This window comes from Hyaena hyaena, unplaced genomic scaffold, assembly GCF_003009895.1.
Source record: "Hyaena hyaena isolate Hyena2069 unplaced genomic scaffold, ASM300989v1 scaffold_97, whole genome shotgun sequence".
Taxonomy (NCBI): Eukaryota; Metazoa; Chordata; class Mammalia; order Carnivora; family Hyaenidae; genus Hyaena; species Hyaena hyaena.
Window position 1 is genome coordinate 297814 of NW_024080728.1, and position 27744 is coordinate 325557.

General features: G+C 40.4%; 1 protein-coding gene across 1 annotated transcript; it reads left to right on the forward strand.

Annotated features, from left to right (window-relative positions):
- OIT3 (oncoprotein induced transcript 3) lies at positions 1-27120 on the forward strand. The gene is made up of 9 exons (XM_039235212.1): positions 1-61; positions 4099-4473; positions 5724-5831; positions 11635-11757; positions 15509-15631; positions 17350-17510; positions 19354-19769; positions 24847-24946; positions 26599-27120. The coding sequence occupies exons 1-9, from the start codon at positions 1-3 to the stop codon at positions 26770-26772; spliced, it is 1641 nt and encodes a 546-aa protein (XP_039091143.1). The 3' UTR covers positions 26773-27120.
- The last annotated feature ends 624 nt before the right edge of the window (positions 27121-27744 follow it).

The window sequence follows — 27744 nt, forward strand, 5'->3', positions numbered from 1 at the left end:
ATGTCTCAGTTCCTGCTTCTCACCTGCGTCTTAATCACCATCACACCTGCATCACCAGTGGGTGAGTCTTGTGTCACGGACTTGGCACAATGCGCTTTTTGATGTAGGAATTCGCTATTATGAACAGATAACTAAGAACTAGGTTCCAATATCTTAAATACTGATTCTAGAATAGTGTAAGAAAATGTATGACAGCCCATGATAGATATGTTTTCAAAGAATTTCTATTTCACGTTCCAATTAGCCTCTTGCCTAGGCATCCAGAATTTCCGTGGGTTTGCCCTAGCCAACAGCTCTCCACAAGCTAAATATTTCTTGGAGTTCATGTAAAAAGAATTCTAACTTCTTTATATTATAGGCACTTGTATAATTCCAACTTTAAGAGCAAAAAAAACATCTTTAGAGTTGAGGTTAGAAGGTTGTTTTTTTTTGTTTTGTTTTGTTTTGTTTTGTTTTTAATGAATCCAAGGGACTGAATGAAAGCTTTATCCCCATGTAAGGCATAGATCTGGATAAATCGAACTTCTCAGTCTGGACATCTGAAAATAAGAACTTTTTACAGAGACTGAATGAATCTTAAACTCTCTCCCTTCTCAGGCTTGGCACAAGACTGGCCAACGAGGCAAAACAAAATTCCAGTTCCAGCTACTAACACATTTCTCCTTTTTCCAATAGAATTTAAGTTCTAATTGGAAGAGAGAGTGAGAGGAGATTGAGATGGACAGAGCCATCCTGTTTGGCACATTTGAGTAGCTCTGTTTAATTGACCCTGATTTATTTCTTCAGGGTAACTCAGGTCTTGCTCTAGCACCCTTAAGGATAAACATTAAAAAAAGGCTTGAGACCCCAAGGAGATGTGAAAATTAAGGTAATGTGGTACCCTGGATGGGATCCTAGAATAAAGATGGGCAAAAATTAAGGAAATCTAAACTATGGACTTATAATGTATTACCTCTGGGTCATTAACTGTGGAAAAGGTATCGCACTAATGTACAATGTTGCATAATAGGGGAAACTGGGCATGGAGTATATGGAAACTCTTTGTACTATTTTCTCAATTATTCCCTAAATCTAAAATTGTTCTTAAAAAATAGTCTGTTAGAAAAAGATAGGCTTGAGCTAAGTTTAATCACCCCGTATCTGCTGCCAATAACTAAACAAGACTTGTCCCAGCAGAAGTCGCCCCCCCCCCCCCACCGGGTAACTTCCACTCGCTTTTCTTCCCATTCTTTACTGCTCACTCTCCCTCTAGCACCTCTTGTTCCCACACGTCATACATCTTCTCTCTTCCGAGATCTTTTGTTATTTTATGTTTTTATTGTAGCCCTTCTAGAACTTTGACTCAATGCCAGAAGCAAGATAAATAAAGGGAGGCAAACCATAAGAGTCTCTTCAATACAGAGAACAAATTGAGGGTTGATGGGTGGGGGTGGGGTAAATGGGTGATGGGCATTAAGGAGAGCACTTGTTGGGATGAGCACTGGCTGATGTAAGTAAGTGATGAATCACTGGGTTCTACTCCTGAAGCCAAGACTGTACTGTATGTTAACTAACTTGAGAACTAAAAATGAATGAATGAATGAATGAATGAATGAATGAATAACTTTGGGGGCTGGAGAGCCCGGAAGGGGGTCTTCCCCTACAGGAGAGGGGAAGTGAAAGAAAAAATGAGGGGAAGGGAAGAAGAGGAGGTGAGAGCACAGGAAGCCCTGGAGGAAAGTAGGAACAGGGAGGACCGAGAGGGAAGGAAGGACCTGGAGAGCTTCCAGGCCCAGCCCGAGGGGGGCGGCATCCCCCCACCTGGAAGAGGCTGGGGACAGAAGGGTGGGGACGCTGGCTGACTTTGCTCTCTGCATTTGGCCTCCATGAGGTACCTGCCCTGGGGACACACAGGCTTCCAAGCATCCCAGGTGGGGGTCCCTGGATGGGAGCCTTCAGGCAGGAATCCTAGTAAAGGCCAAGGAGCTTTCTGGCAGGGCTGGCCCCAGACTCAACTTTGCAAGGAACCGACAGGACTGTTCTTTTTGAAGGTCTCCGATTTAAGGAGTGTATACATCAGCAATTTAGGATGCAGTATGCATAATACCAAATGCCAGGCTCCACACTGAGAGACTGAAAACAGGAATTCACACCAGTGGCCAGATTATTAAAGGATCGAAGTCGTGGAGAGGAATGGGTATATTTAATGTTAGAAAATACTGCATGGGTAACTTAAAAATACGTATACATTTTACAGAAGATAGTCGGTAAATTTCCCCTATTTGTGCCATATGTCCCATTCAACAAGAGGAAGTGAACTTTTAACAAATAACACAAGAAATGACAGTTAAATTTAAGGAAAAACTTTACAAATCATGAAATAGTTGAGGGAGGTTTAGGAATTTCTGCAAAAGCCATTAAAAGTTGAGTACCTAACCATTTCTTATAAAATTAGAGCCAAGGAGAGCAACTAAATATTTCTATGAATTTATAATCACCTGCGAAATTGCCCTGGAAACCTTGCTTCTTAAGAGAACCGCAGCTGGGAGAGCAGATGAGGGCATTTTTCCCTTTTGAGAGGGGAGAGAGTCGGTATGAGGACATTTCCTGCCCTCAAGTGACATCAAATACGGTGTAAGGCACAGCTGGGATATCTCAGGGACATTTTAAAAGAGAGAGAGAGGCTCCTGCCAGGTGCAACTCTGCAAATGTGTTATTTCCAGAAAGTGCAATAGCCTACTTACTTCCTGTCCCAAACTTTCATATTCTTCTTGGGGCCATTAGCACTAGGCTACACCCTCTTCTACATGTGACTGAATTGAGAGAGTAAATTGGAATTTGAAAGTAGACTGAGAAAATTCAAAATATTTTCTAGACAACTGAAACTTTATGATCATGGCCCATCCACATTTAGTTATTGTGCAGTATTTACTAAAACTGAATTTCCTGCCTACAAAATGTATCGATTGGTCTTAATGTGAATTCCCTGCCTACAATGTCAGGTAAGTTAGCCTTACGTGCATTACAAAGGATAGTACTCTCTGGCTGGTATTCCTTTCTAGAATTTCTTGGTTTTATACATTCTTCATAAAAACAATTTGCCTGCATTAATTCCACGTGTCCTTGAAATTGAGGGAAGCAGTGACTATACAGGGGATATTGGTGTCTTTAGTCATTTAAATATTTTTGATAAGATATTTGTCCATGTGAGTATCCACTACAAAGGCATGCTGGAGAAATTTGGCTGTATAGTGATGCGTGGCTAATTGTTTATACACAAAGTTCATGTTTTCAATAAGCTTTCAACATATGCCAGCATTCACTTTGAGAATATCTTTGGTAATTACTTGTCAGTATACTGTGTATTTCAAAACAGTGGACTTGTGCCAGAGGCATCTTCCTTTTCAGTGGAATGAGCTGTGCTCCTTTATTAACAAGTCGAACTTTCCAGTAGTGCAAAATGTTATTCACAGCCTTGCTTACAAATGACCATCCAAATACTTTTTTAAAATGTCTAAGATGAAAAGCTTACAACACTGAGATGCAGCCTCTTCATTACTCCGTAGCTGAACTAAAATCTCTCCCCCCAACAGCTTGCTCCTGCTCTTGCAACAGAATACCTACATTTGTGAAAACTGATGCATACTCTTCAGTCTTTTTTTTCCTTCAAAGTATAGTTCTCCTCTTCTTCCCAGTAGGTAATTTTTAGTCTGGTCTCTAGACACCAGGTTTGTCCGTGCTTTCGTATAATATAGCCTTTAGGTGAACACAAGACTCAAAATATTGTCTGACTAGTAGAGAGTTCAGTGAAACTAGAATTCTCAACTCCCTTGATCTGAATAACTATCCTTCTATCAAATGATTAATCTGGATAAACAGTTTAGTCCAATGCTAACACTAAATCATAAATAGATTTGAAATAATTTTGCAACAGGCATTTATAAAACATGCTAAAGTCAACTTAAGGAATCTTAAACAGCTACTGTTTGGGATTTTAGATTCTTTCTTTCTTCAACCCCAAAAAAATCAAAACATAAGACAAAGAAGGTGGACTCAAGCTACCGCCATTGTAATCTGAAACATCACAAGGTGCCTCTGAGGTGTCCATTTCATTCCTAGCCCTAGATCCCTGTTCTGCTTATATCAGTTTGAATGAGCCATGGAGGAACACTGACCACCAGTTCGATGAGTCTCAAGGTCCCCCTCTGTGTGACAACCATGTGGATGGGGAGTGGTACCGCTTCACAGGCATGGCAGGGGATGCCATGCCCACCTTCTGCATACCTGAAAACCACTGTGGAACCCATGCACCTGTCTGGCTCAATGGCAGCCACCCTCCAGAAGGTGATGGCATCGTGCAACGCCAGGCCTGTGCAAGCTTCAGTGGGAACTGCTGCCTCTGGAACACCACGGTGGAGGTCAAGGCTTGTCCGGGAGGCTACTATGTGTATCGTCTGACCAAGCCCAGTGTCTGCTTTCATGTCTACTGTGGTCGTGAGTACCTTCTCTGTGCTCTTTTCCTCCCCTTGAGGGCCACAGATGGCATCAGAAAAATGCTGTATGAAATTCAGTGATGGTAGTATCTCAGTCTAAATAACATTGATTTAGGGCCACAGGTAACTTCCGATTATGATTTCTGTGATCTGTTCTCAGATTTCTGTGGTCTGTTCTCAGATTTCTGAAGATGTCCTGAAGAAACAGAAAGGGAAAGCAATTATGACTTTGATCAGTTCTATTTTATTTTGCCTTTGTTCCACTCAAGCAAAATATTAGAAAATGAAATGCTGATTTGTTGAAAAGTTGAAATAGTGGATTCCAATCTTTTTGAGTATGGGGGACCCTTTTAAAGATATATATCAGACATCCATAAGGTAGCACTGTGCTTAGTATCCATTGATTTATTTAAATGATAGGTAATGAGAAAAACCTACTTGAGATCAGTAATAGTTTAAAATGAATTTTTGTGTTATTAATCCCATCAAAATCTGCATGCATTTAAAAAAATTTTTAATGTTTATTTATTTTTGAGAGAGAGAAAGACAGAACACAAGCAAGAGAGGGGCAGAGAGAGAGGGAGACTGAGAATCTGAAGCAGGCTCCAGGCTCTGAGCTGTCAGCACAGAGCCAATGTGGGGCTTGAACTCACAAGCTGTGAGATCATGACCTGAGCTGAAGTTGAACACTTAAAAAAAATCTATATGCATTTAAAAAATAGAGTACAGGGGCGCCTGAGTGGCACAGTCAGTTAAGTGTCCAAATTTGGCTCAGGCCATGATCTCACAGTTCATGGGTTCAAGCCCCAAGTCGGGTTCCATCTGACAGCTCAGAGCCTGGAGTCTGCTTCAGACTGTGTCTCCCTCTCTTTCTGCCCCTCCCCCACTTGTGCTCTGTCTCTCTCTGTCTCTCAAAAATAAATAAATGTTAAAAAATTTTTAATAAAAAATAAAATACAGAGAAAAATAGGGCATGACACTTATTTAATCGACAGCTCATATTTGGTGAGGTTTTAGATTTGCAGAAACTTTATCGCTCATGGAGCTGAAGTTGAGAACCATTGATCTAAATGACAGATGTCCCTGGGCAGTATCTCTTTCCACTGGGTTATGTAAACCCTGAACTATGAGAATTCTCAACGGTGGCCAAGATCTCCTATCTCATGATTGAACTCATGAGGCTTTCCCATGAATGAGAGTGTCCTCTGGGCCTTAACCCCTCATGAAAGGTCGACGTTTATCCTTTCACAGATTTTTATGACATCTGTGACGAGGACTGCCACGGCAGCTGCTTGGACCCCGGTGAATGCACATGCTCTCCGGGAACCGTGCTAGGCCCGGACAGGCAGACATGCTTCGGTAAGAAACTAATTTTGAAATGGAAACAGGCCATTCACATCCAAAGGGCAACTCAAAAACTTCCTGACTGTCATTTTTCTAGTTTGTGTCTCTAAACACTTAGAATGGCATTTGCCCCTTTAGTTTGTGACAAAAGCCTCAAACCAAATTTATACTGTGTGAAGGAACAGTCTAGACTCACACTGTCCAGTACAGCAGCTCTACCCATGTGTGGCTGGGGAGCTCTTGAAATGTGGTCAGTTGTGGGGCTGCCTTGGTGGCTCATTCAGTTAAGCATCTGGCTTCAGCTCAGGTCATGATCTCACGGTTTGAGGGTTTGAGCCTCGCATTGGTCTCTGTGCTGACAGCTCAGAGCCTGGAGCCTACTTCAGATTCCGTGTCTCCCTCTCTCTCTGCTCCACCCTGCTCATGCTCTGCCTCTCCGTCTCTCAAAAGTAAATGAACATTTAAAAAATATTTAAAAGAAAAGAAATGTGGATTGTGTGACTGAAAACCCAAATTTTAATTTTACCTAACTTTAATTTAAAACCTGAGGCTTGATGGGCACCTGGATGGTTTGGTCGGTTAAGTGTCCCACGTCAGCTCAGGTCATGATCTCACAGTTCGTGGGTTCGAGCCCTGTGTCAGGCTCTGTGCTGACAGCTCAGAGCCTGGAGCCTGCTTCTGATTCTGTGTCTCCCTCTCTCTCTGACCCTCCCCTGCTCACACTGTCTCTCTCTCTCTCTCTCTCTCTCTCTTCCTCTCTCTCTCTCAGAAATAAATAAAACATTTTAAATAAAACATTAAAAATTTTTTTTAATTAAAAAAAAAAACAACAAACTGACACTTGAGGGGTGCCTGAGTGGCTCAGTTGGTTGCCCAGTCAGTTCTTGATTTCAGCTCCAGTCATGATCTCGCAGTTCTTGGGTTCGAGACCACATCAGTGTCTGTGCTCACAATGCATAGCCTGCTTCAGATCCTCTGTCTCCCTCTCTCTGCCCTTCCCCCATTCTCTGTCTCTCTCTCTCTCCTCCCTGCTCCTTCTCTCAAAAACAAATGTTAAAAAATTTTTTTTAAACTGATACTTTATTCAGTTGTTGGAAAACTGAAAATATTTGGGACAACTTAAGTAACCAACAGTAAATTTTATGACTCTAAATGCCAACCAAGTATTTCTCTTTTTTTAATGTTTGTTTATTTATTTGTGAGAGAGAAAGAGAAAGAGGCAAGGGAAGAGAGAAGGAGAGAGACAATCCCAAGCAGGCTCCGCACTGTCAACGCACAGTGATCCCATGACATGACCTGAGCTGAAATCAAGAGTCAGCCCCTTAATCGACTGAGCCACCCAGGCACCCCCCAACTAAGTATTTCAAATGAAAATTTAGTATCCAGGGTGCCTGGGTGGCTCAGTCGGTTGAACATCTGCCTCTTGATCTCAGCTCAGGTCTTGATCCTAGGGTTGTGAGTTCAAGCCCCATGTTTGGCTCCAAACTCAGCAAATAGCCTACTAAAAAAGGAAAAGAAAAAAAAAAGAAAATTTTAGCATCCAAACTGAGATATGCTGTAAGTATAAAATACATACTAGGTTCAATCAAAAATGAATTAAAAATATCTCAATTTTATATTGATTTTATACTGAGAAGAAATATTTTAGACATATTGGATTAAATGAAGTGCATTCTTAGAATTTTTTAATGTGACTACTAGAAAGTGTTAAATTATTTATGTGGCTTGCTGTGTATTTCTGTCAGATGCCTTTGCACTAAGATTATCTAAGAACATACTCCTACAGCTTCACTAACATAATTTTGGTTTCTCTGAGCAGCAAGAAATGGGAGTCAGATTATTTTCTAGGAAATCTAGACTTCTCTGCTTGTACACATGTGTTTTTGCCTGTAACTGGAACAAAATAGAGTTGAAAAACCCAAGACTGAAGATCGTAGCTTTTCCCATTAATGTTACGAAGCTTTTTGTATCCAGACTCAAGTAGATTCAAAACACATCCAGGGACAACTGGGTGGCTCAGTTGGTTAAGCCTCCAACTCTTGATTTCAGCTCATGTCATGATCTCATGGTTCGTGGGTTCGAGTCCCTCTTCGATGAGAGTGCAGAGCCTGCTTGGGATTCTCTCTGTCTCCCTCTATCTCTGCTCGTCCCCTGCTCATGACCTCTCCCTCTGCCTCTCTCTCTCTCTCTCTCAAAAATAAATATATAAATATTTAAAACATACCCAGAGAGAAAGAGAGAACTGGCCCACACTTGCCTCTTCAAGAACAGTAACGGGTCAGAATGGAATGGGGATTAGGCTGAAAGGTATATAAAAAGACTCATATTTTATGAGACTGACGCGCTGCCTGCTGCACTAAGAAGGCGACAAAAGATTCATATTTTAGAAAAGTTTTTGTTCTTCAGCCTCCTTAATGAACCCCACTGACCACCCCATGGAGCATGTTTATGCCCTCCCGTACCCGCTCTTAGGGCTCTTGCATGATGGACTTGGTGTGATTTAATGCTAAAAGGTTTGGGATACAGAAGACAATTGTCCTGTAATCTTCCCTAAACTCCTTCCCTATCCCTCCTGTCTCTCTCTCTCTCTCTCTCCCTCTCTCTCTCTCTCTCACACACACACACACCCACACACGCACACACAGTGTACTTGGAAAATATTTGGATTCATATTAAGCCAGGCTTTGGTTCATTACTCAGCTTTTTTTTTTTTCTAATGTTTATTTAAGAGAGAGAGGGAAAGAGCAAGCAGGGGAGGCGCAGAAGAGAGAGGGAGACACAGAATCCGAAGCAGGCTCCAGGCTCTGAGCTGTCAGCACAGAGCCCAAAGTGAGGTTCAAGCGCACAAACCTCAAGAACATGACCTGAGCCAAAGTCAGATGTTTAACCGACTGAGCCACACAGGCGCCCCCCCCCCCAAGCTTTTGTTATAATATAACATTTGAATAGATAAGATAGTTAGCTGAGTCCCAGATTAAACAACATGAAAGGTATACAGTGAAATGTCTAGCTTTCTGTCTTCCATCTGTCTCATTTCTCCCTCCTCCAACCCCATCTCAGGGAAACTCTCATAATAGTTTCTGATGTCTGTTCCCAGGGTTGCTTCAGATAGATATTAAAAATGTAAGTATATATGTTTACATACTGCCCCTTTTTTTACACCAAAGGTTGCATATCATACACATTTCTTGGTTAGCAATTTATGTTGGACATGTTTGCCTAGCACTGCACAGGGAAAACCCCTCAGTTCCTCCTCCAAGTCTGTCATGAATTCCCTGAAATTAAAGGCAAAGTTATGTGTTAATGTCAGTGTTCCTTTATTTTTAAAAACAATATAACATAATTTTAATTATTTATTTTAAATTACATAATTTTTTTCAGGCCAAGAGAAGTGTAAAAGAAAATAATACAACAGGATTATTAGCCAGGAAGATAAAATAATATAATTGATGTACCCAGATTTAACTGTAGTTCATTTTTCTCCCTTTTTTCTTCATTTTTTTAAGTAAACTTTTTTGGGGGGCCCTGGGTGGCTCAGTCTGTTAAGCATCCGGCTTCAGCTCAGGTCATAATCTATCAGCTTGTGAGTTCAAGTCCCGCGTTGGGCTCTGTGCTGACAAGAGAGCCTGCTTCTAATTCTGAGTCTCCCTCTCTCTCTGCCCCTCCCCCACTCATGCTCTGTCTCTCTGTCTCTCTCTCAAAAATAGATAAAAGCATTTTTTAAAAAGTAAATCTTTTGTCTTTAAAGTTTATGTTTTTGTTTTGAGAGAGAGAGAGAGTGTGTGCACAAGAGCAGGAAGGGACAGGGAGAGAGGGAGAGAGAATCCCAAGCAGACTCCGCGCTGTCAGTGCAGAGCCCCGTGCTGGGCTCAAACCCTTAAACTGTGAGATCACGACCAGAGCTGAAATCAAAAGTCAGAGGCTTAACCCTCTGAGCCACCTAGCCGCCCCCCTTTTTCTTTTCAATGAAATTTTACAGATACAAATGAAGCCATCTCACTCCATTTCTTTTTTCATTTCTCTTTTTCACCCTCTGGGAGTAATCACTGTTTTGAAATTAGTGTGTGTCCTTCCAGTCCCTGTTTTTATGCTTTTATTATTTATGCATGTACCCATAACAATATATAGCATTGTTTTTGCTCTTAAAATGAACACAAAAAATGATAGCTTACTCCATGCGTGAGATTTTTCCCTAGAGTCTACTCATAAAAGTGGAATTGCTGGGGTACAGAGTATCTGAGGCCATAAGTGACAATAAACTCCCAAATAACAATGGCTTAAATCAGTAGAAGTGTATTACTCCCTTGCATAAAAAAAGAAAAGAAAAGAAAAAAATCAATCTCGAGGCAAGCTGTGCAGGCTTGGGACAGAGTGTGGCCACATCAGGAAAGCTGCCCCTAACCTGGCCTCTAACCTTCCACTTTCCAGGCAGGAGTAGCCCCAGTAAAGAGTATAACCTTTCCCACTATATTTTTCATTTCTGCAAATTCTGTGCATTTGTTTGGTTTCAATTCTGCTTTGTCTTTTTTGCGTGCTTCTTTTATCTTGGTTACTGTCCTTTCTTTTATCTGTTTAGTAAGCATTGCATTACAGATTTTTCTGGATTATTCTGTTATCTCCAGCTCAAAGCCTTCCATTTGTTATCTTGCCAAGCCGTTTTCATTGTGGATCATTTCCTCATGGGGAGTGTTTTGTGGCAAACCACCTTCTGCTGTAATTGTGTTTCTGTGGAACTCTGCTCTGACCACCGGGTTTGTGGAAGTTTGACGACAGAGCAGTATTTCAAATGCTTCTGTCAGGCACCACAGAAGCTTCGTCGGTCCAGGCCAAATTTTATGCCAGATTCTTAGCTCTAAGATCCCCATTTCACATGGGAATGATAAGTTTATGCTTCAATCATAGCAAAGCCGGACTTGGGGTTTCCATTGTTTATGAAGGATTTTCTCTCCCCTGAAGCCTCAGAGAGAGCTTGCTTACTGCTTCCGTGGGCCTCGGGGCAAAGTTCTACTCTCCCTTTCATTGGGGGGATATCTTTCCTGGGGTCCTGGATTTAAGCAGGGTTTCAGTTGCAACTCACCTCCTCTCCTGAGCCCAAGGCCATCCCATCTCTCACCCTGTGGGTGTTCAAATCCCAATCCCCTATCCCCAACTCCAAACCATGATACATGTATCTCCCAGGCTTTCCTTCCTTTGTAGAAGGAAGGGAATCGACATTTGCATTTTTTATAGCAAGCAGCTATGCATTTTTTTATAGCAATAGTACTTATCCTTCATCAGATTCTTAAAAAGTTTAACAGTCATTGCTTAAGTACCGTGTAAGAATATTCCAATATTTAGAAGAGACTTGAAGGGCAGTTGTTCATATTATAACAGAAGATTGCCTCACACAAAATTTTATCAGCTATTTATTTCTGCACTGTAAGTTCCTTTGATGTCTTTTTTTTTTCCTTTGATGTCTTTAAAACACAGTTTGATTTGTAAGTCTGTTTTTATTTAGTGACATTTCAGGAACTCACTGGAGAAGGTGAGATTCAACAATACAAACAAATAGGTGAAGCCAGGTAACAACAGAAACTTCATTTCCCCAGTTTTGCTCTTAGAAGGGAATTAATTGGCAAACAACTAAGTGCCTTCTGTTCTAGCAGAGGGCAGATGGATGAATGGTTAAGGAGATCAGGTTGATGGGAGTGATTATACGGATTATAGAAAAGGTGTTGGCGTATCAATAGGCTCTGAAAAGATGTGAAGACTGCTCAGGGGCTTGGGAGAAGAGTGAGTTGCTCAGCAGTGTGTAAATAGGGTGGTTTCTCTTTTACAGATGAAAATGAATGTGAGCAAAACAATGGTGGCTGCAGCGAGATCTGTGTAAATCTGAAAAATTCATTTCGCTGTGACTGTGGGGTTGGCCGTGTGCTCAGAAGTGATGGCAAAACGTGTGAAGGTGAGAATGGGTAAAAAGGGATTCAAATCAAGATCCCTGACTAAACCATTGGCTTATTCTTTGACTGATGTTCATGAAATTGACAAAAGGGGTTTGCCGTCACTGGAGACTGTCACGTTGAAGGCAGAATTCAGTTTTGATTTTATCTTCAAGATTTAACAGGAGGCAGTTGTTGCATTTTGCAAGAGGCAGACCCCCCGCCCCTTTATAATAAGTAAATTCTACCTTCAACATGTGGTTGGAACTTACAACCCCAAGATCAAGAGTCACAAGCTCTACCAACTGAGCCAGCCAGGTGTCCCAAGAGCCACATTTTAATTTGGGAAATAAAAATAGGGTATTATGCATTTCTCAAGCTTTAATGTGCACATAAATCACCTAGGATCTTGTTAAAATGCAGGTGGTGATTCAGTAGATCCGGGGTCAGGCAAAGATAATACATTTCGAAATAACTTCTAGGTGACGCCTCTGCTACAGGGCCAAGGAGCGTACTTGTAGTAGGAAGATAATAGAGATGGTTATAAGCAGGGTTTCTCAAACATTCCTGCTGAGGAGAATCACCCGGGTACTTTCAAATCTGGCCCTCCCGAGGCCTCTCTCCTGGAAACTTGGTTCAGGGGGGCAATATGGGCCTTAGGATTTGTGTTTTTACCAAGTTCCATTAGATGAGTCTTACCATCCTGGAAGTTTGGGAAATTGGTTCACATGAAGGCATATTTTTCCCCTCTATGCTTTGCATTTACTGGAGATTAATACACTTTGGGGAAGATAAGTAAAATTTTCTATTTTTAATAGAAATGCTGTGTACATTTTATATGATTAAGTAATAAAAAAGAATTTGTAATGTATGTCAAATAGTTGTAAAGGAAGTTGTATACTCTGACAACAATATGAAACATAGGTAATGTCCCTTCTCTAAGACACATTTGCCCTTGCAAATTATCACAACTAACATGTCACTTCCACTTTACTGAGTCTGGATCTCATACCATTGTGAGTCGAGGGACCAAAAGAAAAATAAAACCCTCTTTGCAGATTATGTGAAGAGATCAGTGGCTTAATTATTATTATTTACAGAGGACATATGATTTGTCTGTGAGGCTAATCAAATTTATGGTACAATACTGCTTATAAGAGTTCACTTTATTCTGGTTATATTCAACATAATAAATAATACTACCCCAGAAGGAAAAATTATGGCTAGTTCCCACATTTTATTCCATGCAACAAAGTCTGCATTGTTAACTGAGGGATCATTAGCCAGAATATTAAACTACTGTCACTTATAACAAGACTAAATGTACTTTAAATTTTATTGAGTAAGGGTAATGTCCTGAATCTTCTTTAAATCTTAATTATTTTATGTAATAATCTTTGCATATTTAAATATTAATGAAATGTTCCATGAGGAACATTTGTAATTATTCACAAAGATTTTATTGGCAGTGTTTGCAATTGATCTTCATATAATTTTAAAACCTAATAATCATGATTGAAAAGTACTTTAACAGAAGATTAAATTTATATATGAGGTATACTTTAGCATTAAGATTCATATTTGAAACCTTAAGTTTTATTGATAATCCAAACATATTTGTTTTTTTAGTCTATTAAATAATTCTACTTTTTTAAAATAAAAGCCTCTTTTTAATTTTATATAATTTGTATTGTTTTGTTTTATTATGAAAATCATGTTCATAGAAGAAAATAAATACAAAGGAGTAAATGAAAGGTAACTAAAATGACCCACAATCCCACTTGTCAAATGTACCCAAACATTTGGAATATTCTCATAAGAGACTTAAATCCTTTACATCAACTTAGAATTTCAAATTACTTTGTGCTTTGCAGTTTTAGACCTAGAAATATCCTGAGTGAACATTCAGTCCAACCCCTTCCTTTTATAAATATTGGAATTGAGACCCAGAGAAATTAAATTGACTTAAGGGAGATCATTTTTAGAAAAAAAAAAATTCCCCATTAATGGTGATTTAACATTTTCTAGTATATTTTTCTGCTGTCTTCTACATTGTTCTATATTATTTTCAGCTCTTTCAAAAACCCATAGTAGTACTTTTATTCTTTTTAAGTATCCAGATTTATAAACAGGTAATAGCCTAATCCTTCTTAAGTTATGCAAGGATTAATTCACTGCAAATTTATACTCTTTATATGTTTCACAAAAATCAGTTGATCCCAGGTTAATTTACTAATGTTCCAAAGAAGTAATTTTTTAAAAACTATTATTGAACTGAGAATTATAACTGTAACTGGAAATCAGTGTATGTCTTTCTTTGAGCACCTGAGATGCTTTGAAAGCCTTCCCTTTATTTATCTTACTCCTAGAACAGGGGCAGCAAACTTCTGTGTAGACCAAATAGTAGTTATTTTAGGCTCTGGAGATCATATGGAATCTGTTCAAGCTGCTCAGGTCTGCACTGCAGTGAGAAAGCACTCAGAGACAACAGGTAAATGAATGAGTATGACTGTGTGCCAGTAAAACTTACGTCTGAGTTTGATGACCCCTAACAATGTCTAGAGCCTACAAAGGTCATTAATTTTCCCAACTAACTATGAAATCATCTGGTAGTTTATTCAGTTTTCAAGTGAGTATTTTATTTTTTGTTCATTTGGTTGAGTATGCTTTTTGAAAATGCAAAACTTTCAGGGCACTGCGTGGCTCAGTTGGTTAAGTGTTTTTGACTCTGGATCTCAGCTCAGGTCTTGATCTCAAGGTTGTGAGTTCAAGCCCATGTTGCGCTCCACTCTGGGCATGAAGCCTACTAAAAAAGAAGACGAACAAGAGGAAGAGAAGGAAGAGGAAGAGGAGGGAGGAGGAAGAAGAGAAAGAAGGTTGACAAAGAGGAAGAAGGAGGAGGAGGAAGTAGAAAAAGGAGGTAGAGGAAGAGAAGGAGAGGAGAAAGAAAATGCAAAGCTTTTTAAAAGGAAAATTTAAAAACCACTTCAAAAGAGGAATGTCACAAGAGTATGTGAGAGTGTGTTGTCCAGGCCTCGTTTTTATAAGTGTGCTCTTAGCCCAAGGCATGTATTCCACTGCTATTGTTCCTAAATATTTGAGGAGAGAGTTTGGCAATCCAACCAACTGGCAATAAAGGATCCATCTTTCTAGTCTATTTGAATTTATATTCTGTCAGTCTCTTTTATATTGGTAATATGCTATAAAATTTCAAAGTGGGTGGATTCAATGTTACAGCAACTAAGAAATGACTTTTGGGTCTTCCTCCCCCAAACTCTAGTATAACCATTAGAAAAACAGACAAATCCAGATTGAAGGCTATTCTACAAAATGACCAGCTTAAGAGGTTAGAGCTTTAGATGTTCTAAGATTGCTTTTTCTAGCTATAACATTTAATAAACATTTTTTTTATAGTTTGTTTTTGAGACAGAGAGTGAGCAGGGGAGGGGCAGAGAGAGAGGGAGACACAGAATCGGAAGCAGGCTCCAGGCTCTGGGCTGTCAGCACAGAGCCCGCTGCTGGGCTCGAACTCAGGACCCATGACATCATGACCTGAGACGAAGTCAGACACCTAACCGACTGAGCCACCCAGGCACCCCTAATAAACATTTTTGTGTGTGTGGGCTTCCCTACATGACTCAGTGACTGGGTTAGGCCCCAGTGACACTGCGATGTGTCAAATATATTCCCTGATACCAAGTGCCATCCCAAGAACCAGAATTCTTGGAAAAGAGGCCTGCAAGATCATTCCCTTTTCTTTTGGTTTTATTGCAGACATTGAAGGATGCCACAATAACAATGGTGGCTGCAGCCATCTTTGCCTTGTGTCTGAGAAGGGCTATCAGTGTGAATGTCCCCGGGGCTTGGTGCTGTCTGAGGATAACCACACATGCCAAGGTAGTACATGGATGGGCTTAACCTCAACCTCCACTCTCCCCCATGAATCTCCCTGCCTTCTTCACTCAAGTGTGTCAGTATTCCCATCTTGTAGAGCACCAGCTCTTTCAGCAGTGTGCATCCCTATACCTTTACTCTGGGATGATTCAAAAGAGCTGTCTAAGACAGTATTACCAAAAAGTTCATTTTCTTTTGCTTTTTAAAAAATTGTGGAAAAAAAACCATATAACAGAAAATTGAGCATCTAAACCAATTTCAAATGTATAGTTCAGTAGTGGTAAGTATATTCACATTGTTGTGCAACAGATTTCCAGAACTTTTTTATCTTGCAACACTGAAACTCTGTACCCATTAAACAACAATTCCACCCATCCCTCCCTCCCCACCTCCCACCCTGGTGACCACTATTATATTTTCTATTTCTGCAGAGTTTGACTACTTTAGACACCTCACATAAGTATGTATCTTTTTGTGATTGACTTATCTTACTTAGCATAACATCCACAAGGTTCATCCATGTGGCATATGACAGGATTTCCTTTCTTCATAAGGAATAAGGAATAATATTCCACTGTATTTATATACCACATTTTGTTTAGCTGCTCATTCATTGATGGGCCCTTGAGTTACTTCTACATTTTAGATATTGAGAATAATGCTGCTATGAACATGAGTGTGCAAATATCTTTTTGAGATCCTATTTTCAGTTCTTTTGGATAAATACCAAGAAATGGGATTGATGGATCATACAGTTTCCTTTGCTTTTTACCTTTGATTTTTTTTCTCTAACTTCTATTGTTAGTAGTATAATAGTTAATTTTGAAGTCTAAGACACTGACACAGTTCCTCTCTTTTCTAACAGATAATTGGGTGGTGTAACTAAGTTGAAAACCCTAGGGAACTGATTCTTCTCCCTACAATTACAATATGAGCATCAACAATCCTCTGAGAACTATTTTCTGGAAATCTAGTTATTTATGTCCAGAATATTAACTCATTCATCTAGCAAATATTTAATGAGCACCTATCTCTGATTTCTTTATACTGGGTTATTGTTATGATATATCCTCCCATGTTGATATTGTCCTCATATATTTTCTGACAGCACCCAGAAGTATTCCTTTTAGGGTATTTGTAGAGTCTGGAAAAGTGAACACAGCAACACTAAAGAAAAGCAATCTTTTTCATATTAAGTTAAAATGGAATTTATAGTCAGCATTTATGGTTTACTGAACAATGCAAGGACAATTTGGAACTCTTCCCCAAGTGCACTAACGTTGTTTTTATTACCCCTGTTTTATGAGACATAATTAATGGTAAAGTCAAAGCTGTACTGTTATATAATTTAAGCCTACATCAAAGCAGTACTTCTTCTGTATTGCCAATAAATTGTGTTTGTGCTAAAAGTTAATCCTTTAGGTGTTTCAGTTCATAGAACTATGCTATCCACACTTTGAAATAAATGTTGAATTGAAACTTAAACACAATATTTCCTCATTTGGGGAACAAGTATTTGAGGGTTGTTATTTGACCACAACCCTGGGAGTTAGGAGTCGTGGTTTTATTCACCAACTTGTTTTGAGCCTCATAGGTTTCCTTAAGGTTAGAGCAAAAATCTCAAATTGTGTGAAGTAAAAATTATTTCTCCTAGAAGCCGTCCTTATCCTTCTCCCAGTTCAGATTTCCCAGTTCTAACAGTACGCCCCTTTCTGCCACAGTTCCCGTGTTGTGCAAGTCAAATACCATTGAAGTGAGCATCCCCAGGGACCTGGTTGGCGGTCTGGAGCTCTTCCTGACCAACACCTCCTGCCGAGGAGTGTCCAATGGCACCCATGTCAACATCCTCTTCTCCCTCAAGACATGTGGCACAGTGGTCAATGTAGGTTCTTCCTGGAGGCCGCTCGGGGAATGACCAAAAGCCAGTTATGTGGGAGGTAGTTGACAGAGATATGCAGTGTGGCTTGTGAAATACTTCCACATAAAATAATGGAACTCAAAGAATCATATGTTGTGCGTTTAACACATATTATTGAGCATCTGCCATGGTCCTGGCACTGTGAGCACAGGGGAGGTAAGAAGACTTCTGCTCTTTCTGTTCTTAAATAGTCCTATCTCTCCATTATGTGCAGACATTTTCCCAAGTGCCTCAGCACCAGCACTGGGAGGCTGGTTGCGTCTCCTCTGACCAATTATTTTACTTTTGAAGAAAGCAAATGACACAGATGAAAGTTCACTTATGAGGTAACAAATGAGTTCGAGTGTTGAACTAGGCAGAAGTTCAAGGTTTGTACTTTCGTCCAAGAATCTGCATTGGAGTCTGAGGAATATATGAAATAAGATCCTAACGTTTGAGAACATACACAGTAGTATTGAGATCTCACACACACACACACACACACACACACACACAATATAAATAAGAAACAGCGAGGGGCTCCTGGGCAGCTCAGTCAGTTATGCATCCAACTCTGGGTTTCGGCTCAGGTCATGATCTCACGGATTGTAGGATGGAGCCCCACGTCAGGCTCTGTGCTGACAGCGAGGAGCCTGTTTGGGATTCTCTTTCTCCCTCGCTCTCTGCCCCTCCTCCACTCATGTTTGCTCTCTCTCTCTCTCTCAAAAAGAAAAAGAAAAAAAGAAACAGTGATACAGATGACAGATGCTATCCCAGTTCAGAAAGGGACAAACACTGGAGCAGTCAAGACAAGTGTGACTTTAACTGGAGTGGAAGCACGTGTGTGGCTTATACAGACAGAGGAAAACAAAGGGCATTTCAGATGGGAAACAAGTGAGCAGGTCTCGGAGATGGGAATATTTAAGGCTATACTCAGTGAATGGGCAGTGCAGACTGACTGGCAAGGAATTCATATTGGAAAAGGAAACTGGAAAAGTAGACGGGGGGAGGCTGTGCTTCCAAAGATCTGCCTTGTGTGCGAGGGTGAGATATTTGGGCTCTATCCCATAGAGGGGGGTTGCGGGCACTGTCATGATGAGATCAGAAGCCTGAGAAATGGATAGAGGAAAGAGGACTTGGATCCAGGAGATCAGGGCAGAGATTCTCATGACCATCTGGTTAAACAAATATTTATTTGCTGAATCTGACTAACAGAAAATCAGAGAGCTAATTGAACTTGGATTGAGACATGAGGGTGGTATCTCAGGAGAAGGTGGTCCCACTTTAGGCAAATTGTGTTTATTGTATCTGTAGATAGTTAAGTGGAAAGGCCCTGTGATGTGTTGGAGTTGCTGGCACCCGGGGAGGGCAGACAAGGCTGGAGATAAAGAACTGAAAGTCATCTGCATAAATGTGATAGCCTAAGTTCTGCCTGTGGATGAGTTCAGCACAAGGTCAGGCTGCAGCCTGATCAGCAGGTCTAGGAGTCCAGAAAAAAAATAATATACAGAAGTCATTCCTTCCTAAAATACCAGAGCTTTGAATTTGCTGATTCTGCATAGTTCAGGTTTTATGAGTAATACTCCAAAGGAATGTGTGGGTTGACCATGAACAGTCAGAACATCTTGCTAAAAAGAAGACAAGTGATTAAAAATAAAAAATAAAAAAAAGCTTCAGGCTTTAGCAACCAAATCTCTAATGTGTTTTGATGTAAATAGAAGTTTAGAGAATGTTACAGTCAGGGTTTTGGGGGTGGGGATGGGGAACTCCTTAGAAATAAACAATCAACATAAAATCTTGTTCCTCTCCTGGCCCTGGCCGGGCTCAGGTGGTAAATGACAAGATCGTGGCAAGCAACCTTGTGACAGGTCTACCCAAGCAGACCCCAGGGAGCAGTGGGGACATCATCATCCGAACCAGCAAACTGCTGATCCCAGTGACCTGTGAGTTTCCACGCCTGTACACCATTTCGGAAGGCTATGTTCCTAACCTTCGAAACACCCCCCTGGAAATCATGAGCCGCAGTCGTGGAATCTTCCCATTCACTCTGGAGATCTTCAAGGACAATGAGTTTGAAGAGCCTTACCGGGAAGCTTTGCCCACCCTCAAGCTTCGAGACTCCCTCTACTTTGGCATTGAGCCTGTGGTGCATGTGAATGGCTTAGAAAGCCTAGTGGAGAGCTGCTTTGCCACCCCCACCTCCAAGATCGATGAGATCCTGAAGTACTACCTCATCCAGGATGGGTAATTATGCTGCTAACACGATTTACTAGCCCCAGTTCACATCCAATTTCTAAGTACATAAGCATACTCGCTTATTTCCTAAAATAACACGGCACTCTTACGATCTCTTAATTGCTTCACAAGGCACTCATTGACATATTGGAGGTAAAAACTGGTGAGGGAGTGGAGAGTCAAAAATGACTCCGGGGGTCTAGCTCAGGTGACTGACTAGACGCCAGTAACCAAGATGGAAGACTATACGTAGAAAAGCAGGTTTGCGGTGAAATATTGAATATGATAATTCCAAATAATACTATTGAGTTGTAAATGCCTGCAGGAAATATGGGAAGAGTTCAGTGGGCAGTTGGAAATGTGTATCAGACCTTGAAATAAGGTCAGCACTAGAGATAAAGGAGCAAGAATCATCCCTGTTTCTATTTGAAACATAGGATTGATTAACCTGTTCAGAGAGGGGGTAGAGCGTGAGTGTTGGGGGTGGGGGTTTGACTGATAACTCTTTTTTTTTAAGTATGTTTTAAAATACTTATTTTTGAGAGCAAGGGAGAGCACTAGCAGAGGGAGAACAGGGAAGGAGACAGGATCTGAAGTGGGTTCTGCACTGACAACAGAGAGCCTGATGTGGGGCTCAAACTCACAAACCTTGAGATCATGACCTGAGCCAAAGTCCGTTGAGTAACCAACCGAGCCATCCAGGTACCCCCTGTAAACTTGTCTTTTAAGAAGCTTGGTAGCAAGGGGCAACTCCTGGTTTTGGCTCACAGTTTGTGGTTCAAGCCCCGCCCTGCTGGTGATCTCTCTCTCTCAAAATAAGTAAATAAACTTAAAAAAAGAAGAAGAAGCTTGGGTAGCAAAGGAGAGAAAAGAAATACTTGGAAGGTTTTAAGACAAGAAAGATCAAGTGAAATTTGGTTTCTGTGTGCTTGTTTTATGCAAAGGTGATTTCCTTTATCTCCTAAGGATCCGCATTGAGAACTGTGTGTGGCTTACAGGATCATCGGAAGTTATCCCATCCATTGCTTACATTCCCAGGAAAATTACACTCAAACCCCAAACTCATGGCAGAATCTTAACAGTTTCTTCCTTGTTCTTGATGTCAGGTGGGACATATCTCAGGTAGGGGCAGGGCCTGCAGCTGAATGAAAGGGAAATGGTCTAGCAAGAGTACCACACGGGCCATGCCCTTTGTTAACTGACCTGATGGACTCTGAGATGTCTACTTAGCTTTTATCTACCAGATCTCTCACCACAGGCAACCTCCATCTGCTGTTGTCAGTCTCTTGCACAGTGATTTTCAAACGTTGAAGCACATCGGATCAACCAAGAGCCTTTTGTAGAAAGCAGCAGTACCCCATGCTTGTTCTCCCCATTCTACTCTTACTGTCTGAATTCCAACCCTTGTTATCTTTCACCTGGACAAGCTAAAACAGCCTCCCAACAGCCCCCTAAGTCCCAACCCTCAAATCTCAGCTCCAGGAATCCCTGAAGGAAGACAAATTTTAAAAATTCGAAAAAAATATATATATGTGGTCATATCCATGTTGAAAACTTTTGATGGCTCTTGATTTCCTTCAGTTAGTAAATTGCACTATTTACCAACAGGAGTACTTCTAGCCTCAGATTTCTGTAGCCTCCTTCACTTATGTTCCGAACATGGAAAATTTATCATTCTGAGCTGTTTCGGATGGCCAGTAATAGGTCTCATAGGAGTCTATAGCTCTTGGGATTTCTTGCCATCTTAAAGTTTTCTCCACAAAGTTTTAAAGTGAAAATTAGAAGTATCATTTTTTATTTCTTATTTTCACTCACATACCTAATGTTAAATGGATTAAGGAATGGATTTTCTCTTGTGGGGTGGGGGGAGTAGATTTCGGTTCCTTTTTTTTTACAGCATTATTGGATACCATTCTCTCTCTTTTTTTTTTTTAATTCTTTTTAGTGTTTTATTTATTTTTGAGAGAGAGAGAGATAAAGACAGCATGAGCAGGGGAGGTCAGAGAGAGAGGGAGACACAGAATCCAAAGCAGCCTCCATGCCCTGAGCTAGCTGTCAGCACAGAGCCCGACGTGGGGCTCGAACCCACGAGTCGTGAGATCATGACCTGAGCCAAAGTCAAACACTTAACCAACTGAGCCACCCAGGCACCCCATGGAGTACCATTCTCATACAATGAACATACACATTGAAAGTGTACAATTTGGTAAGTTCTGATGTATACATTCATGAAGCCATCACCACAATCAAGATAGGGAACATTTCATTCCACAAGTGTTCTCTTACCTCTGTACCTACTTTTTGCAAAAATAAATATATAATCATAACTCACTTACTGGAAAAAAGAGGTAATCTACAATCTCAATAAAGTTTGCAAAGTTTATGTATTTGTTATTCAGTTAATAATTTGTTATTCAGTCCAAACACTCAGTTAAGGACTATATGCTTTTTATTTTAGACAGTTCTAAGAAGCTGTGCCATTTAATTTTTCATCCCTTAGCATGTACAAAATAGCAATAAAAAAAGTTACAGGAGAAATTAAAATGCTTAAAATCCAGAGGCAAGAACCCAAAAACACAGCTATAGAGGTCTGTTGAGTAACCAGGTAAATAGTCCCATCTCTGGCACAACTATAATGGTGTATATGAGACAGTTCCTCAAGATAAAATCCAACTCTGAGCCTGGCTGACTGTGCCTCACCCTCTGACCTCTGCCTTCTCCAGTTTCTGCTCCTGGCAAAGGAAACTATAGGGAATTCCCAAACTCTATTGTTTCTTATACCCTTCTGACTACACCTGCTGTTTCCTCTGCCTGAAATCTTCTCTCTCCTTTCTTGCTGCCTGAGTCTTACTGGTCCTTCAAGATTCAGCAGGATTTCTTTCCTCCATGAAGCCTTTCCTAATTCCTTCTAACCTGAACTAGAAATGTTCTTTCCTTCTCGATGCCTAACCTATAGTAAGTGTCATTAAATATTGACCAAATGAATTATTGCATGAGCATTTAACATAACAATAATCCGAGGCTAGTCCAGAGCCCTAAAATAAACATAATGCTGTGTGCTTACATTTATAAACTGTTTGATTATTCATTGTCCTCAGCTTAAATTTAAATCAGGCCAGTTTCTCCTGATATTTAGCACATCTCATTCACCTCCTTCCAGTTTCAGTTGGCCTATGCTTTGAGAATGCAAAGTAATTTAATACAAGCCCAAGCAAAGTAGAATTAGAAAGTCATTCTGCAGAAAAAGGAACATATTGAACTCTAAAATAAAATACTGGACATTTGGGTAATCGGGATGATTTTGGACTATCCTGTACCATTGTTACTTTCTCTCAACACACCAACTTGGAGTTGATGAACTAGCATTGGGTAATCATGGCAAACCCAAGTCAAGAGCCAGAATTTGTCCTGGGTTCTCTTCTGTTCTCTTCTGTAATATATTACCCTGTAACTACTCTTTCTGCCTCGTTCTCTTTAAAAAAAAAAAGCAATAATAATTTTAGGTAAAAATAAATTGAAAATGGTAAGGTACCTGGATGGAAAGTGCCATTTTCATATCATGTTACTCTTGTTATCATAGATACAGACTGTAAACTCCTTGACATCACAGACCATATTATTCATCTTTATATCCTCTGCAGCTCCCAGCAGAGTATGCTGCATTAGATTAGATATGCAGTAGGTATTTATTATAGAACATAATCAAAAGATGGTATAAATTAACTTTACCTCAGGAAAATGAAAATGAGTACATAAATACAAGAAATAACAGAGACTGCATTATATATTTAGATCTTCTTCAGTTCAGAGGACTATGGTACTAGTGGTCATATAAATCACAATTCCTTATTTTTAAACAATTTTATTGGATTTTTCAACTGCACTAAAACAGCACTTAGCAATGAACTAGAAAGCGGTCTGTAAGCACATGGGGCAAGTATCCAATTTCATAGACTTTTACTTCTGATCCCCACTTTTTTTCCTGGCCTGGCAGACAAGAACTATTAGGTTCTATAAAAGGGAAAATATACTCAGGGGAAAAAATTTTCTTTAAAATTCAGAATGGGAAAGATGATACAAGTGTCATCCCTGGCCTGTAAGGAGAAAGTGTTCATCAAATACTAAACTTTGGTCTCAAAACTGAGAATCAATAACACATCTTTTCCCTAACTAACCCTAATGTAAGCCTAAGAGTTTCACTTCAAGCAGTAGACCTGAGATTAAAACACTATGAAACTAAAACTTAGCATTAAATTTGGGAAAAGAGGAATTACGACAATTGGAAGGTGAATGAACTTTCCCCAGTAGAACCAGCTATTCTCTCTGGAACTTAGATCTTTAGGCAACTCGTTGATATACAAGTTGGGGTTTGCTCATCTTTGAACCCCCTTTGGGGGTTAGTGTATTTTAAGGATCCAATAAATATTTGTGAAATCTAGTTAAAAGAAAAGCCTTTTGGGGGCGCCTGGGTGGCTCAACCGGTTGGGCGTCCGACTTCGGCTCAGGTCATGATCTCACGGTTTGTGGGTTCGAGCCCCACGTCGGGCTCTGTGCTGACAGCTCAGATCCTGGAGCCTGCTTCAGATTCTGTATCTCCCTCTCTCTCTGACCCTCCCCTGCTCACGCTGTCTCTCTCTCTCTCTCTCTCTCTCTCTCAGAAATAAATAAAACATTAAAAAATATTTTTAAAGGGCTTTTTAAGCCAATTATTAAGTATGTGACTGCAGAATTCCTACCATATATTATGAATGAAACACAGCCTTACAAAGATATCTTCATTTCAAAAGATATCTTCGGAATAAACGTGGTTGGGGTTGCTAGCACTTCAAAACATTGACATGTCCAGAGGTTCTTGTGTCCAGTTTGTGGGTACAGAGAATGAGAGATGATTAATGAGCAGGACTGTATCTGAAGATGCCTTTACAGGGAGTGAATTTTATTTTTCCTTCATTCCCAACAAGCTTGAGTTCAGCCCAGCCTCCTCCGCCCAGTCATCCACGCTTTGAGCCAGACACATTGGACTGGATTGTTTTTCCACCTCTGTGGAAACTATCAAGTCTTACGTGCTCTCCTGTCTTGTTTTCAGCTGTGTTTCGGATGACTCAGTGAAGCAGTACACATCACGGGACCACTTAGCAAAGCACTTTCAGGTTCCTGTTTTCAAGTTTGTGGGCAAAGACCACAAGGTGAGCTGAACACCTTTACCTTGTAACCTACATCCCCACCCCCACCCCTGACCTGAGCCTCCTTTCTTGGTGTCCCAATTCGTTGACCTTCTCTATGAGCCCAAAGTTAGGGTCTGCATTACCTCTATGAAAAATACTGTAGGGGCACTTAGGTGGTTCAGTCAGTTGAGCATTCGATTTCAGCTCAGATCATGATCTCACAGTTCATGAGTTCGAACCCCATGTCAGGCTCTGTGCTGACAGTGGACCCTGGAGCCTACTTCAGACTGTCTCCCTCTCTCTCTGCCCCTCTCCTGCTCGTGTCCTGTCTCTCTCTGACTCTCAAAAATAAAACATTTAAAAAAAAATTTTAGGTAAAGAAAAATACTGTTGAAGCCTAGTCTACCTTCATTAATGTCACAATTATCTGTCTCCCTCCCAATAAAATCACTGTGCTTGTTCAAAGAAAATACTATACAATCAGAATTTTAAATCATTGTGGGCAGATGTGGTTGAAAAAGTCTGCTTAGTAGTCATTGGCAAAGGATATGGACAGAAAATTCACAGAAAAGACAAATAGAAACTTGTTCAGTGAAAATTGTTTCATATGCCAGTTAAAACTATTGGAAGACACTATGCATATTAAATTTATAAAAAATTTATCACAATGCTTGCAAAGTTATAGGGAGAATAATACAGTGACAGTATAAATGGATATACTTTCTGGAAAATTGTCTGATAATATGTCGTAATAACCATAAAAATCATCATATTCTAAAAACTCCAATTCTGACAGTTTCTCAAAAACAATCAAGCAAGAAAAGTAAAACAAGATTTGTTGGGTGTGTTTACAGAGCACTGTTACTTGGGAAATGAGAAAAAGCCCCCAAACAGGCCCACCATATATCAATTAGTGCATTAAGCAGTTATTAAAATGAGAAATATAGGAAAAGGAGATATGAAAAACGTTTATCATAACAGTTTACATGCATGTTGAATATGCTACATTTTTGGAAAATATACATATACAGAAGTTGTAAGAGGCTGCAGATACTATGTTAAGGTGGAGGCTTTTTTGGTTTTTGTTGTAGCATAGCTGTTTAAACATTGAAACCAAAGGTAGTTTATGAGACCAGTATTCTTTCCCACACTGCATTTAAGTGAATTTAAGTGAACAGTTGTATCACTGTTCCAGAACACCTGCCAATTGTGATGGCTAATCCTGATCTCCCTCCTCAAGCAGTCAGCATGCTTTGGGAGGTAACTTGTAGGAAGAAGCTTGGACAAAGAACCGGTTATTTTACACAGAAGTGTGTGGACACCATTTTCCCCAGACTTTGATGTTAAAAACGAGTATGTTAACATTACTAGATGTTGCCTTCTCAAAGGTCTCTTCTGTCCCTGTACAAAAGCAGAAGTTATGGATGTGGGGTTCTAAATCACCCATATGACTCAGCGTGTTGGCCACCTGACCAAGGGTGTGAACCTGGGCAAGTTTCCTAACCTAAGTCTCAGTTTCCTCCCCTGTAAAATGGGGACGATAACATCTACCTCAAAGGGTTGTTGTTTAAATGAAATGAGAGAATATAAATGAAACATTTGGTATAGCGTCTAGCTTCTAGAAAGGGCAGCTTTATCATTATTTTTGTTAATTACAATTATGGTCTTTCCAGGAAGTGTTTCTGCACTGCCAGGTCCTGGTCTGTGGGAGGCTGGACGAGCATTCTCGCTGTGCTCAGGGCTGCCACCGGAGAATGCGTCGCGAGGCCGGAGAGGGAGAGGCTGCAGCTGGTCCGCAGAGCCAGATGCTGACAGGCGGCCCGATCCGCATCGACTGGGAGCACTAGGGCCACCCAACACTCGAGTCGTGGCTTTGGGCCACCCACCTCTTTGGAACTCCTCCCTATGCCCTCTTAGAGCACCAATCGACACCCTAGAACATGGCGCTTCTTTAAACCCCATCCTGTGGGTTGAGACAGACTCCCATAATGGACTCATTCTGACTTCGACCCCTGGGTCACACACATGGGTCACACATGGGACTGATCTGACCCATGAAGGGCTTTATCTTCCTAACGTCGAAAGCTACGCTGTCCCTGCAGAAAGCACATTACCTTCCTACAATAAAACACCTCGTGGGGCGCCTGGGTGGCTCAGTCGGTTGGGCGTCCGACTTCGGCTCAAGTCGTGATCTCATAGTCCGTGGGCTCAAGCCCCGCGTCGGGCTCTGTGCTGGAAGCTCACAGCCTGCAGCCTGCTTCAGATTCTGTATCTCCCTCTCTCTCTGACCCTCCTCTGCTCACTCTCTGTCTCTCAAAATAAAATAAGGACATTTAAAAACAAAAAAACAAAAAAAGCCACCTCGTGTAGGATACAATAGGACCACTGAAATCAAAAGCGGGGCATGATATTTTAAAGTATAAACTTAAAACAAATTAATTAGTTGCTTGAAATTATGACGTAAATACCCAACAACTCCTTAAGTATGTAAATAATAATTATACCCTGAAATTTCAACTCAAACACTGAGTAGTAATAGGGGATTCAGAAGTTTATCAGTATCAGTGTGTACTAAAAAATATTATTTGATTTTACTCTTGCACAGTGTTTTCTTTTGATATTTTTATATTATCTTAAGTGAAATATTTTCAATTAATAAATATTAATAAATGTATTGACATGCATTTAAGTGGTTCAATGACTGAACTGTAGACAAAATTAAAATTTGGTGCCATATGTCCCATTATTTGGATTCTTTGCCCTCAGAATTACGGCAAAAAAAAAAAAAAAAGGTGTAAAATTACACCATCCTCTATTTT

What these genes read in the sequence shown, in the direction of transcription:
- OIT3 (XM_039235212.1), top strand. Translation starts at nt 1, where the DNA reads ATGTCTCAGTTCCTGCTTCTCACCTGCGTCTTAATCACCATCACACCT. An exon ending in CACACCTGCATCACCAGTGG is followed by an intron (nt 62 to 4,098) that starts GTGAGTCTTGTG and finishes TTTCATTCCTAG; the next exon opens with CCCTAGATCCCTGTTCTGCT. An exon ending in TGATGGCAAAACGTGTGAAG is followed by an intron (nt 11,758 to 15,508) that starts GTGAGAATGGGT and finishes GTTTTATTGCAG; the next exon opens with ACATTGAAGGATGCCACAAT.